General features: G+C 37.8%; 1 protein-coding gene across 1 annotated transcript; it reads left to right on the top strand.

The window, feature by feature from the left end:
- Window positions 1-397: 397 nt before the first annotated feature.
- On the top strand, window positions 398-14,002 carry dyrk1ab (dual-specificity tyrosine-(Y)-phosphorylation regulated kinase 1A, b). Its single transcript, XM_084126483.1, has 11 exons — window positions 398-1,128; window positions 6,245-6,441; window positions 6,685-6,777; window positions 7,813-8,001; window positions 8,217-8,364; window positions 8,462-8,748; window positions 8,858-9,004; window positions 9,585-9,725; window positions 9,848-10,151; window positions 10,263-10,387; window positions 10,483-14,002. Exons 2-11 carry the CDS (start codon window positions 6,322-6,324, stop codon window positions 11,074-11,076), a joined length of 2,148 nt encoding a protein of 715 aa, XP_083982609.1. The 5' UTR covers window positions 398-1,128; window positions 6,245-6,321; the 3' UTR covers window positions 11,077-14,002.
- The last annotated feature ends 1,343 nt before the right edge of the window (window positions 14,003-15,345 follow it).

Here is a 15,345-nt window from a genome sequence, read left to right on the forward strand (position 1 = left end):
AGGATAAACTTGCAATGTCCTCTGATGTTTTAGAATGTTACTGATCCTAAGCTTTGTATCAATTGTTATATATATATATATATATATTTTTGTACTTACATATAGTATGTTTTACTAAAATAAACAGATGTTTAAAGCTGCATCATTATTGTGTAAACATAACATTTTGCATAATGTAGGCTAGTTGATTCTGAACAAACTCTGTGTAAGCTGTCTATAAAGCGCAAAATAAAAAAGCAGCCCCATGTGGCATAAAATTGTTCAGCGTTTTGAAAAGTGATTTTCTGTGTAAAGGTTTTATGACAGTTTTACTTGATTGACACACTGCGTGCAGCAACCTTTACTGTCTGCTTCCCCTTACGAATCGTCATTTGAACATCCGGGTACTGGGTTGCTTGATTGACAGTTGCCATAGCAACATCCCAGGCTGTCGCCATTTTGTCAGTTGCTTTTTTAATCTTTCAAATGTTTTCGCTTCCCGCCGGAATAATGCAGTCACGCGCTCGTAACAGTGGCGATTTTGGAAAGGCTTCGCCAACCGCGTCGGACTGAAAACGACACCGGGACAAAGAATCGGAATGTCAGGAATATATTTAGTGGGCTAGTCGTCCGTGTCTCGGGTCCGCCGGGCCGGTCCGCTGCGCAGGTTTGGAACGCGCGCCATTTTGTGAAAACTGACAGAAAAGCTTAACGTTTTTTTTGTTCACCTTTTTTATGCAGCTGTTTCTATAATATCTGCACGTCGTTGTTTTTAGTGATTAAGTTTGCTTTTGAAAACAATAACTTTGCGCCTCCACCTCTCCAGAAGCGAATAATCTTGAATGTGCGTTTCCGACGCTAGCTGGTTAGCTGCGTTCGTTAAAGTCACTGAGAAAGAGCGCTAACTAGCCGCTAGCCTTCACTTCACCACCTATAAACCATGATAAATACACACATGAAGACTGACACAGGCAAAACTGAACTGGAAAGACGCTGTTTTATCTGCCAATTAAAATAAAAAGCATTTAGCCCCGTCTGGCTCAGTAACGTTACATTAGGGGTGTCTCATCGGAAGCAGCGTAGAGAAACTGGATCAGTCGCTTCACTTTACTGGATCTGGGACTTTAAATGAAGATCACACCATCAAAGGTGAGTCTTTGACATTTGTAGAGGTCTTATAGAAACATAGGGGGTGTGTAGGTTTGTTTACAAATCGCTTGTTTGGTAAGTTAGAAGCTACAGGCTAGTTTGATTTGGCCTAGATGGCTAGCCGATTAAGAACGTCTCTTACGTTAGTTAGCGATCTTTTTTGATACACCAAATAGCTTATCCGATCATCTCTGCCTGATTTTACACCCCCCAAGCCTCAGGCGTGAGCTTTTGTACTGTTTTTAGGAAAGTCTGCTAACGTTAGTCGTTTAACGGGTAACGTTAAGTTAATGTTAACCCCCGTGTAGCTCCGCTAGGTCAGACTGCAGGGGCAAATGTGGTTTGCTCAGCCTGACGATTTTGTATACCAGCAGAAAGTCGGCCAGCTGGTCATTGCAAAAGTGTATCATCACATCAGTCTGATGGGAGTGTTTGACTGGTAACTGTGTTGGTGGTGATGATGATGATGATGATGAAGCCCCATGACTAGCGTGTTGTCAGTTAGCCATCAGGCTGGTTTCCTGTCGGGGGAGGGGGGCTGACATTAGCCTGCGATGTGATGCTTAACCATAGTTATCCAGCAAACATTGCTCAGTCATGTAGTACGGGTTTAGACTTTTGCGTGACGATGGAGGCGTTAAACGAGTCCGATCGACCCCGATGAATGGCTAAGCCAGCTAGACAGGTAAGGTCCGCTTTACCTGTCACTGTCAATCAGTTGAACTCTGCTTAGTTTTCTAGGCTAGCTGAGTATTCAAGGGTTTATATCAAGTTATTATGGTAAATGTGGAGGAATTGATGGCACGCTACTCAGATTTGCATTTGTCAGTCTAGGTAACGTTAAAGCTTTCAGAAGGATGCTTTCGCCTTTGCTTGATGAACAATGATCTCTGACCAGGTAAATACAAGGCAGGCTGTAAGATTTGCCCTCACTGTCACCTGAAGGTTCAGCTTTAGCACTGTTATACTTGTGGCCCTAATAAAAGTACAATTGGTTCAGATATGAATGTAATATATACACACAGAGATGTCCCTTAAATAAGGTCATGGGTGGTTGCGTCTGTTTCCCTGAGGTAAACTTTATTCTGAAAGTTCATAGGTAGATCTATGTCAGATGCCATCTTTTTTGTCCATGACTTCCTCCCACAAATGTGATTGACAGTGGCCTCAGTATAACAGAGGCTTTTGTGCTTATTTTTAGGGATGCACATATTTTTTTATAGCCAATACCAATTTTAACAAGCTAGTAGCCGATTTTAAATACCGATATTTGTTACTTGCTCTCTTATATGAACTTTTGTCATTAAAATAGATTAGTGTTCTCATCATGTATTAAATTAGCAAAGTTCAAAAACGTATGCATTAATGTATACGAGATAGTTTTATTGCTGCATCATCAAATAATTTCTATTGAACATGGATCCATTTAACATTCAACAGGCCAACATAAATACAACACAACAAAGATACATGTGAAATAAACAGTGCTTTTCAGGTAGTTTTCAGGCACAGAAATAAAGTAATCAAAGTAAAATAACATTGCATATTCTTTACTGTATGATTTAAAATATACTGTGGTACACAAGCTTATCATTTCTCAACTGTTTATGTTCATGTTAAACCTAACGTCTATGTTTACAAGGATACTCACCAAGACTTGCACTTTTTTGTGAATTAGAAAAAGCGAAAGAGAACTCAATTTAGTATTTGCATGCTGTCTGAGATGCAACTTTGTGGCTTTTAAAAAATAAAACTTCTCACACAGTGAGTAGAATTGAATTCTCTTTCTCTTCTTGCACTTGATTATTTAAATTCGCAAGACTTTAAAACGTGTAAAGGATAAACTTTACTGAAGATGCAGCACTAGACTGATCAGGACAGTGACCGTTCCGTCAACTGTCCCGAGCGCCGTTCACGCTGGCACCGATCAGTCCTTATTTTCAAGCCCTGCTGTATTTTGTACAGATTTCATTTTGTTTTGGGAAGTAGGCTATTTAATTATTTGACCCATAATCCAAAACAATCCAATCCAAAACATTGGATTATGCAACATACATGATACAACTCAGTACCTTCACACAATTAATAAATAAACAATTGGTTTGTTATATCAGCTTTTTTCATGCTATAGTTGATATGCCAATGGTTTTAAATTGATCAGAAATTGGCTGCTAAATATCAGCAGCCGATAAATCGGTGCATCTCTGCTTATTTCAATCACACTATAAGATTATGTGTGAATTTTGCTACATATGATATGCAAGATCCATACTGTCGCTCATTTGTTTTCTTCTTATACTCCATAGACATTCCCATATCCCTTTCCCCGCCATTTTATTTGAATTGTTTTTGAGTTGTATTGGTGCTGAAATCCAGCTAATCTGCTGTCATTTGAGATCTTTTATCCTTGGTTAAATTAGGCAAAGTTTAGTTAGAAGTTTTGAAAATTTAGGCTTACTGGTAGAAGTAGGAATCTAATGTTGCCCAAGTTTAAAAAACAAAGTACACATGCATGCGCACTACATGCCCAGTATTGATTTGAGTAATATTTTCTTTAATATGTTTTGTCCTTTTATTGCGATGTTTTTTTTTTGTATCCAAGTTTTTTTGCAGCCCTTATATCCATGCAGTACTCTTAAGGAAACGATTAAATGTGTTGGATAAGTTAGTTAACACTTATTGCAATGAAAGAAAATGTTTTACAATTATTAAAGATTAAATAAAATAATAAATGATAAATAATGCATTCAGGTTAGTAGTTTGATTTTTTTTTTTTTTTTTTTTTTTTTTTTTTTAAGCAGAAACTAATGTGCAATTATGCACCTCTTACTCTATTCATCCCTGTGGTATTTGTAAATTTCAGTATTCATATGTCTAATGGTTAAAGTTGACTATTGCATGGCTAGATTAAGTCACTTTAACATTTATTAGTTTGAAGTGGAATAAATAGGCTAGTAAGTAAGCAAAAAACAACTATTTTTTCTCTGTGTTGCTTAGTCATAACTTGGGTAAAGTTTGTCTTTGTTTGCTGCACTTTTTTCTTTTTTCTTTTTGTTCATGTGCTCCATGCAAAATATTAAGAGGAATAATGTTTTTGAAAATTTAGCACATATGTTTGCAATTTGAGAAGGAAGGTGTCAGTGGCTATCATGAACGCCATTAAAGTACAGGGAGCTGGCCTGCTATTAAACTAAGTAAGGGCCAGTTATGTTGATACAGAGCTTTATTATTGATCGGAAAATGTTTTATTTAAAGCCATAACTGTTCTAGGTTCTTTTTGCATGTGCATTCAGCATTTGTTCAATTCAGTTTGGCATTGTTGAGAGATGGTAATTTAGTGATCACATTTCCCCACTGTACATTTGCTGTATGTTTACCCGGGCATGTCATAGGATAAAATGACTTAAAAACGATGAATTAAATGAGTTTTGGATGTCAAAAGATGTCAAAAGCTCATGCAAATGATTTTATTATTCATTTATTTATTACAAATCACATCACAAGTTTGTTGTTAAAAAGCAAATAAAACTTAATTAGTCCTACTTAATTCTATTTATTTATGTTTTACTTGATTCCATCCCTTAAAACAGGATAATCACAGATCAGTAAACAGTAAAGTTGAGTGACATGCAGAATAGTGAAATGCACTGCTGAGGGTCATGTTGAATGTTTAGCCTATATTTGCAAAGGCTTGTTGACATTTTGTATGCTACCAACTTTACAATTATAATACAGGCCTAGACATTCTTACAAAAATTGTTGCATTTATTCTTTGAATTATAAAGGCAGCTTATAAATCACACAGAAACAGCACTAGATAGACATTTAGAGGGACTTACATAGTGCAAAATCCAATGTTGTTTCTGTTTGTATGACATACATCAGTTTTCTCTTGTTGAATTGCATGCAGTCCTTGATACCATGAATCATCAAGCCTATATTGAGAAATGTGCCATAGCAGAACAGCTATATATAATTGAAATACAGTAAAATGTAATGCAGATGCTTCTTTTATATATATATATATTTAAAAGAAGCATCTGCATTACATTTTACTGTATTTTTAATTATAGAATCAATTTTAAATATTTATATTAGCAAATGTAAAATGTGCTGTGAAATATGTATTATTATTTCATAGGCTTTTGGCTTGAAAATCTTTTGAAATGGTTGTGTTTTAGGCTGTAGAAGTGTTTCCATCCTCTGATATTTTGTGGATCACATGAATTCTTTGCCCTGCCTTAGTTAGGTCAGCTGAATCATTCTCTGCTCCTACACCATGAGTGGGGTCTGAGCTGCTATTTTGCTGTCAGGCTCCAATGTGGTGGATGCTTCATCTAAGTGTGCCAAAGTTCAATTTTATTTCTTCTTTATTTCTTGTTTTCTTATTGGAAAATGGGAGCAGCTCTGCCCTGGCAACAAAAGTAGGCTATTTGCATACTCTTCTGTGATTGGCTTGAACATTGATGGGCTTGCCAAATCACACTGTATCTTCTTGGTGATAGGCTATGCTAATTAGGTGCTGTTGCTGGGATTCTGAATAGTGGTGGGATTCTGTGGCTGTGGTGCATTGTGTTGCCTGGCAAGAGATGCTGATATATGAGCAAGCTCCTTATAATTATCACAATTTACAGCTAAAAGAGGACTGATTTCTGACCAATTTTTTTTGCTCTTGACGTGAAATTTGCACTGTACTCTTTTCTATTTTTATTTAGAAATTGAGAACAGAACTGTTGTATTTTTCTTTTCTTTACAGCTATATTAATCGATTCTATGTATTTTTGCTCTTTCTTTTTTTTTCTTCTTTAATTGCTAGTGCCCTAAGTTTTCTGGCATTTGCACTTAGGATATATTCTGATAAATAACATTACATAAATACACACATTTTTGTACATGTATATATATTTGCTTTCTATCCTGTTTTGTGTTAGTTCTAGTGCTATAAGCCTGTGCTTCACTTTGGTTACATAAAAATCTCAGGGATGGGTTTGCTCTCCTAAAACAGAGAAAAAAGGATACTCTTATTAACCTGAAAGAGGTTTGCAATTCAAAGGATCACAGGGAGAGAGGAGAATTTTGTTCTAACACACACTAATTTAGCTTAAATTTCCTCCAGGGGGAGAGACCTCAGCATGCAAACCCTCGTCTGTCCGGCTTGCACCCTCTCTTTCTTTCCATGCTGCTGGTCTTCAGATGGCTGCTCCCATGCCTCATTCGCACCAGCAGTACAGTGACTGTCACCAGCAGAGTACAGACCAGTCTGTCGCTGTACTGCCATACAGTGATCAGACACAAGCACTCACTGCCAGCCAGGTACTGAATGCTCCGCTTTTGTTTATTCAGTTACTTTTCTTCTTTTTTTTTGCTTAAACATGCAAATCTGAATAAACGGATGGAATATGCTCAATTATTGCACTTTGTAAAATTAATTCTTACTGTTACATTTCACCTTGTTTATGGATTATTTTTCCTTGTTGACAAAAGTAGTTGGATTTGATGATAAATAATAAATATCACCTATTAAATCTTTGTGTTGCCGCTTTTTTGTTATTGCAGAGGCACATGCCCCAGTGCTTTCGTGACCCCACTTTAGCTCCTTTGAGGAAGCTCTCCATAGACCTGATCAAAACCTACAAACACATCAATGAGGTGAAGTTTCTTCATTTTAATCCTATTTCTGTGTTTTGCCAGATTACTGTCCTTGTAGTAGTTAAGCACCAAATAAAGATGAAAAGTAGTAATAAAGAACACAATTAGAATACTATATGTTAGGGCTGCATGATTAATTGAATTTCTAATCGCGATTACGATTACGGATGCCACGATTACATGATCGTTCAAAGCCGTGATTACAGAAAAAAAACGTCCGCTTACATTATTCTGCGTGCTTAAGAGGTGTTTAGAGCATGTTACTTTGTGAGAGGCGAATCACAACTACTTAAGAGTACCCAGCAGCACAATAGGTACTACCAGTGACATGCGAAATGCCAGCACCTTCCATTTTTAAAAAGCCGTGTACACAGCCTAAATATTTATTCCACAAACTAACTCTATGAACATGGAAAACAGTGATAGATGCGATCACTTCAGAGTTGCTACTGGCAGTGCGAATACAACCAGGAAAACGGCCCTAGCGGAACATTAGTTCTCGGCGAACCACCCTGGTGGCTACTGGCTAGTTCCTATAACTACGTTTCTAGGTCTACACTGGTGCGAAAGCCCATATTAAACCATGCATATTATTTTTTACTTAAAAAAAAATTTAACTAAAGAAGAAACCAAACCAATATATAGTTGACATTTGAGACTTAATGCTATAGAAAAGCAATAAAAGTTTTTCAGGAAGAGCTTGTTTTTATTTATTTTTAAATAAAACTATGGCATGCAGTTGCTTCAAACATTGGTATAAAGCTTTTCAAAACATCATTCAGTGTAAATTGTGATAATCGTAATTAATAGGTCTAATCGCAATTACAATTTCAAGGGAATAATCAACCGTTATGTTTTTTGTCATAATCGTGCAGCCCTATTATATGTGAAGGTATCTATGAAAAGTCTTTTAGGAAGTTCTAAATAATAAAACAAAGACTAATAATCTCAGACTAAATAATAAAGTTATGAGCAAAACTATGCTTACATATTTGAGACTGATGCTGTGGAACTTGCTTTCACTCCTTTGTATAGGTGTATTATGCAAAAAAGAAACGACGGCATCAACAGGGTCAAGGTGAGGACTCCAGCCACAAGAAAGAAAGAAAAGTCTTTAATGATGGCTATGATGATGAGAACTACGACTACGTTGTGAAGAATGGGGAAAAATGGATGGACCGCTATGAAATTGACTCTTTAATTGGAAAAGGGTCATTTGGACAGGTATGATGTTTTTGAGTCTCTTCAGATTTATTTTGTCAAGGAAAATAATAAGAAGAAATATCAACTTTTGCCATGATGAAACATGCTAAATGATTGTTTTGGACCTTGAAAGCAAAATCCATTTGTAATCAAGTTTTCAGAGTAGTTTAGATATTTTATAAGTGAATGAAACTTAAAATGATTGTCTCATGAAAGTAATTGACACATGATTTTAGGTTGTAAAGGCTTATGACCGAGCTGAGCAAGAGTGGGTAGCAATTAAGATCATCAAGAACAAGAAGGCCTTTCTGAATCAAGCTCAAATTGAAGTTCGGCTTCTCGAGCTAATGAACAAACATGACACAGAGATGAAATACTATATAGGTAAGTTGTAACTGTTCAATTCTTTGATTTATTTTCAAAGTCTTTACACACGGTGCATTACTTCAATTCAAAATCTTTTTTCTTTTTTTTTTCTCAGTACACTTGAAACGGCATTTCATGTTCCGGAATCATCTTTGCTTAGTATTTGAAATGTTGTCGTACAACCTGTACGACTTGTTACGAAATACGAACTTCAGAGGTGTCTCTTTGAATCTGACACGGAAGTTTGCCCAGCAATTGTGTACAGCACTTCTGTTTCTTGCTACACCTGAGCTCAGCATCATCCACTGTGACCTAAAGCCAGAGAACATCCTGCTATGTAACCCCAAGAGAAGTGCCATCAAAATAGTGGACTTTGGGAGCTCCTGCCAACTGGGACAAAGGGTATTGTGAACCACCATGTTTCTTGCTTGTGTGGAGAATGTTAAAAATGACTGTGTGGTGATTGTCACAGTATGCTTAATTTAATTTTGTATTCCTCCTCCCACATCAGATATATCAGTACATCCAGAGTCGATTCTACCGCTCCCCTGAAGTGTTATTAGGAATGCCATATGACCTGGCCATTGATATGTGGTCTCTGGGATGTATTCTGGTGGAAATGCATACAGGAGAACCTCTCTTTAGTGGAGCAAATGAGGTAAGGAGCTATATGAAATTGTATTTATTACTAATGTACTTCCATAACATTCCATTGATACTCAATCTTTTAGACTCAAAAGTCATTTTTTACTCAATTTCTACCTGATAAAATATTTTAGAGCTTGGCATATCTTGAAAAATGTATGTTAATAAAATATATAAAATGCCTAAGGAGTTATAAGATTTGATTAATTTATATGACTTTACCAGAATCACACTTTTATAATTCTTGAAATTATGCTAATTTGTAATTCGCTTTGGATAAAAGCATCTACTAAGTGATTAAATGTAAATGTTCAAAGACAAAAAAGAGGCTAATTAAAATAGGAATAATATCTTTATTTTTTTAGTTGTTTAGGCTTATTTAAAGCTTGTTTTGTCTTCATTTGAAATTATTTTAAGTTATCTTTAGGCCCCGTTAGAGGTTTGCTTAGGCCCCCTCAGTTGAGATCCACTTACTTCGTTTAATGTGTTACAGAATACGGGAGTCACGCCATAGTTGATTGTGAATGATTCTACCTAATTAAAATTGACTGTTATAGTAACAAAAACTTATTTTTAAAATGAAACCCCAATAGGTGGACCAAATGAACAAAATTGTTGAAGTACTTGGGATCCCACCCAATCACATTATGGACCTAGCACCAAAAGCCAGGAAGTTTTTTGAGAAGTTGTCAGATGGCACATGGAGTATTAAGAAGACCAAAGATGGAAAAAGGGTATGTGTTACTGATATTTTGAAGTGGAATCACTATCATGTGAAGTTTTATGCAGATTTTGTGTGAATGCTTGTTATTATTGTTGTAAGTTATGTAATGTGTCTCTGCTTTTCTGTGAGCAGTACAAACCTCCGGCATCTCGAAAGCTCCATGCCATCTTGGGAGTGGAATGTGGTGGACCAGGCGGTCGTCGGGCGGGAGAATCCGGCCACGCAGTAGCTGACTACTTGAAGTTCAAGGACCTCATTCTCAGAATGCTAGACTATGACCCCAAGACGCGAATTCAGCCCTACTATGCCCTCCAGCACAGTTTCTTCAAGAAGACGACAGATGAAGGAACAAATACAAGCAGTAGTGTGTCAACAAGTCCTGCACTTGAGCAGTCGCAGTCATCAGGGACCACTTCTAGTACATCCTCAAGCTCAGGTTCTACTACGTTTTAATCTGTTCTGGATTCTGTCTAAACTCTTTATTGTCACTGATTTGATAGTGGTGTTTCTGGGCAAAGCTTTACACAGTTCCTTTGCTTTGCCTTAGGAGGATCGTCTGGAACAAGCACCAGTGGCAGAGCAAGATCCGATCCAACTCACCACCATCGGCACAGCGGCGGGCATTTCGGCACAGCCATGCCAGCCATAGACTGTGACAACCTTTGCCCTCAGGTGAGCCCCCTTGGCTTTTCTTGTCAAGTAGTTAAAGGAATTCAAAGTTTGGCCTTCAAGATTGATTTTTTTTCTGATTTACCTTGTTTGTGCAGGCGAGACAGCCTTATCATCCACCAGTAGTATGGCCTGGAATCGTAGGACCAGAACCTGTCACTGTAGAGACTCATCCAGTCCAGGAAACCACTTTTCATGTGCCTCCCCAGCATCCCAAGGCATTGCACCCCCATCACCATCATCACCACCACCATGGACAAGTCATAGCAACGCGACCACGGCCGCGACTCTACAACTCGCCCACTAACAGCGCCTCCACCCAGGATTCCATGGAGGTGGTGCACGGTCATCTGTCCATGACATCCCTGTCTTCCTCTGCATCCTCTTCCTCCACATCTTCCTCTTCCACAGGAAACCAAGGCAACCAGGCTTACCAGCTTCGCCACCTTCCTGCCAACACCCTGGACTTTAGCCAAAACGGAAGTTTGAGTATGAGTATGGGTTTGGGTGCCTTCTCAAATCCTCGCCAAGAGACTGGTATGGCTGGACATCCCACGTACCCTGTTGCCACGAACACAGGAACTGGTCACTTTATAGCAGAGGGACACCTGGGCATGAGACAAGGCATTGATAGGGAAGATTCTCCAATGACTGGAGTCTGTGTTCAGCAGAGCTCGATGGCCAGCTCGTGACTTTAGCTGAAATGGGTTTGTTTTTCTGTGTGAATTTTGTTTATTTTGTTTTGTTGTTTTTTTCTTCCTTTTTTTATGGTGGTGTTTTCATTTTCTCCTGTTTTTCAAAAGGTGCATAGAGAATAAAAGCTGCTCACTTCTGAGGGGAGATATCACTGAACCGCTACAAATTGAAGAGTATTTAAAAAAAAGTATATATGTATTTCCATCCTTTTACGTTGTCGATTTCTAGATAAGTTAGTAATACTGCAAATAACCATAGTGAAACTGAGACATCCATCTGCCGATTCACTCACCTGCATAAAGTACTTATTTACCATCTGTTACATTGGAAACTAGGAGATTAATTTAATTTGTTCAATACAGTGAGCATTTCAGATCTGTGAGCTGTCGTACAGCTTTTTATATGTAAAGCAATGCAAAACATTTGTTTAGTTCAAACAAGTGAAACATTGGACATTATAATTTGGCTGGTCGTTCTTTTATTTACCCTTTAAGTGAAACTTCTCTAAAGAGCTGTGTGTTTAAACCTGTAGCGTGTCAAGGAAGCAGTACTTGCAGTGATATTTCGTGTTGTCGGTATCGTGTAACTCTTCGAGAGGGGGCACAAAGCTGCGGAGCTCCGGTGGCGAGCGCTGGCCTAGCGGCGGGGAGGAGCTGTTGTTAGGGCCCGAGACAGGCAGGTGCAGTACTCTTCAGGCCTGGAGTCCTCCGGACCGGGCGGCTTCGACTACGTACATCGACTGAGGAGTGACGGGGGGTGGGGTGGGGGGACAGATCCGGATCCAGATGGATCTGGGGCTGCTGTTGAGAACCCTTTGGCCTTATGACTTTTGGACCTTGACTGAAAAGGAGCTGGACTTTATCATTAAATAGAGATGATGGCTGTCCTCTATTTTTAACATTTAAAGAGTCCTTAATTGGTTAGGGAAGGTGAACGAGAGTGGTTATTCAGAGGCCTTTATTTAGCCAAGATTTCTCATTTAAGGGACTCCAAATTGCAGGGTCTTGTTCAAACGTCCCTTACATGACTTCCTAAAATTGCTGAAGTGGGATTTCACATAGAAGGTATTCATTCCCATTAATTGTCTTTTATTACTTTTTCATTTCTTAATTCCCGTCAAGCATGTGGTTCCCATTGAAAAACATCTGCATAAATTTGCCTCTTTGTGTTGAACACAGAAGACATGTAATGAGATTTATGTGACTGCCTTTTTTCTCCTCTTGAATTATGCTGTGAATTTTACACAAATTAGTTTTTCTTCTTTATTAGTGTCGTCTTTCTTTCTTTTTCTTTCTTTCTTTTGATATACCAAAGCAGTTGTTTTTATAGCACTAGGTGTCTGTAAGAAATAATGTAGCAGTTCACCACTTCAGCCCGAGGTTCATCAACGTCCATTTTAGTCTGTATACTCTCTCAAACTGGAACTTTTGCTGAACCGCTTTGTTTTAATGTAAACAAAATACTGAAATTATATGGATAAACCTCCCCGATTTTCATTCTTTTTTCCTGTCAAGGGGAGGGAAAGGACTCTGACGGTTACTCTGCAGGCTACAGAGTAGCTGAGAGATCACAAATTATTCTGAGGAGAGAAAAGTGTTTTGTTTTGTATTTACCTGGTCTATCAGTCAGTGATGCTGCCTTTTATACCTAATTTGATGAACATGCTAATTTCTACCTTTTTAAATCTAAGTGGCTACTTAAATTTATTTATTCAGGCAGTCTACTGTAGCTACTGTGACCTCCGAGTCTGAGTTGAATTTGTTATCAAGTGATTGGTTTGATGCTTGCCTCAGATGTACAATTCAAAGGGAAACTAGGTGACGTGCTGCCACACTGACACTGGGCACATGCATGTTGTTCTGAAGAGGATAAATGTTTATAGTCACTTCAGTCATGTTAAGGATAGCTATGCTCACTCTGATTCTTATATTAGAGGTTGTGAGCCCCCCCTCCCCCCTCATTTCTTCAAAGAAACCTTGTTTGCTTCTCTCAATCTTGCAGTTCTTTACAGACAGTTGGACAATATCCTGCCAGAAAGTGTGTGCAGATTTTCCTTTCGCGAAGACATCACTTTCAGCCAGAGTCATGTTTGGTATATTTACAAATCTCGCAACGGCTAATGGTATTCGGAAAGAAGGTTTACCTGAATGTTAGCTGGATTTAAAAGTGTTTTTTATATATATAAAAACATTTGAATGATGCAGTTTGATGACGTTGACAAAAACATTCCAAAAATCAAAATCTAAAAAATTACAGAAACTTTTAAAGAGTGCACCTGTTTCAGCTGTTACTAAATGAGATCTGATTTAGCGCAGTTTTCATGAAATGCAGCCCCTTTTTAATAGTTGAAATAGAATTTATGTATATATTTATATTTTTTTAAATAAAGGAAGTATAGAACTCACTACATTGCTCCTGCTGGTATGTCAATTACATTGCCATGTTTTTGCTTACCTATTTAGTTTTTTTTTTTTTTAACCCTTCTTGTCTTACTCGGTCATTGGACCAAAATCGCTTTTAGTCAGAGGCATTTGACAGGACAACATTAAAGGTAGGGCTTATAACTTGTACCGAAAGAATCTTTCCACAGGGTATGACGCATGTATGTCCACACTTTTATAATGCTCATGGTTTTGCTAGGTCTGTTTCTTCCCTTTCTCTTAAATGCATTAAATGTCACTGTTTCACAAGATCATGGATTTTAATTCAACATTCTTCTGCCTTTTTATTTTTTTTTATTTTTTTCAGATTTTCTTGACCCTTTTCATGCAACATGCACTATATAATTGAACAGCATGGGGAAAAAGGATAAGTGTCCACAGATTGTAAGATCTAGTCAAGACTTTGCTGTGTATATGAAAATGCCCTTTGTATTATATTCAAACAGTCTTATGTATGATATATAAAAAATAACTTAATTGACGCGCTCTTGGCTTTTTTCTTTATCACCCTGCTTGTTGCTTCAACACTACATACGTCTAATATAGAGGAGGAGTTACATGCGTGTTAAAATAGTTGCTGTAGATGATCGAATAACAAATGAATAAACAGTGCATATAAATGTTTACGACAAGTTCAACAGACAAGATGGAATCGGCTTTAAAATATGGTATATATCCCATTGTTTATAGGGCGGTATTTTCTCTATTGACTGCGCGGCTCGTTGGTCTAGGGGTATGATTCTCGCTTCGGGTGCGAGAGGTCCCGGGTTCAAATCCCGGACGAGCCCAAAATTTTCTATCAAGCATAAACTTACTTCGAAGTCACAGCGTTCAATAAAAATGTGCCGTGTTGAATTCTGAATACAGTATGCAGGTTTTAATTGCGAAAAAAATAATATTTAATATGCAAGCAATGAGCAGTGTTTCTATTCTGTAGTTCAACTCTGTTGCAGAGATCCTATTTTGTAATCTGTACAACGCGGTAAATTGTGATTTTATGATAATATGTTTTAGCGTCTCTACGCGTGACATATTAGGTGTTTGAATAGCCTATTTGGCGTTAAGATTATATTAGTGAAGAGAATCCGGAATCGATTCTTTTGAACAACTCGTTTCAAAGAATCGGTTCAGATTCAGCGATCCTTTACGCCATAACGTAGTTACGAAAGCTCATGATCCATATTTAAAACGCCATTTGACAGCTCATTTGAAACAAAACTGGAGTATTCAGAAATGAGATATTCTTAGTTTTAGAGACCACTGATTTATTTTAGTAGCTACCTCTAATTCAATATATTAATTAATAATAAATAATGTGTAATCATTGTAGTTATATATCAACATTGTTCTCGATTGTCACAAATTCGTAACTAATATTTTATGTTGGGGGGTGCTTGACGTTCAGCTCCCTCTCTCTGGACTTTAGAGGTGGAGCTTTACGGTAATCCCTAAACCTTATTAGGTTAAGATCCACCCATTAGGTCCACAGAGGTGGAGCTGGACGTCATTTGGCTCTGCAGTGAGCAACACCACAACGTTGGGAATTTTATTGGGAATAAAAATGTCCGGTCTTTGCTGCCATCTACAGGATTCACGGCTTTAATGAGCGCGAAGGGAGAGGATCCTGTCAGGTGGTATTCAACTGAAAGATTTCGACTCTCTGATGAACTCCGGAAAAACTAAGCGAGTTGGGTTTTTTGAACATCGTTCACTGATGACTTTGTGCATTTACATCAGTGAAACTAAGTCTGATTTTCAAAAGGGAAAACTGCTTACAGACTCTCAACAATTGAGCTATGGAGACTGAAAAACGATTATTTCAAA

This window comes from Abramis brama (assembly GCF_963993115.1).
Source record: "Abramis brama genome assembly, chromosome: 10".
NCBI classification, from domain to species: Eukaryota; Metazoa; Chordata; class Actinopteri; order Cypriniformes; family Leuciscidae; genus Abramis; species Abramis brama.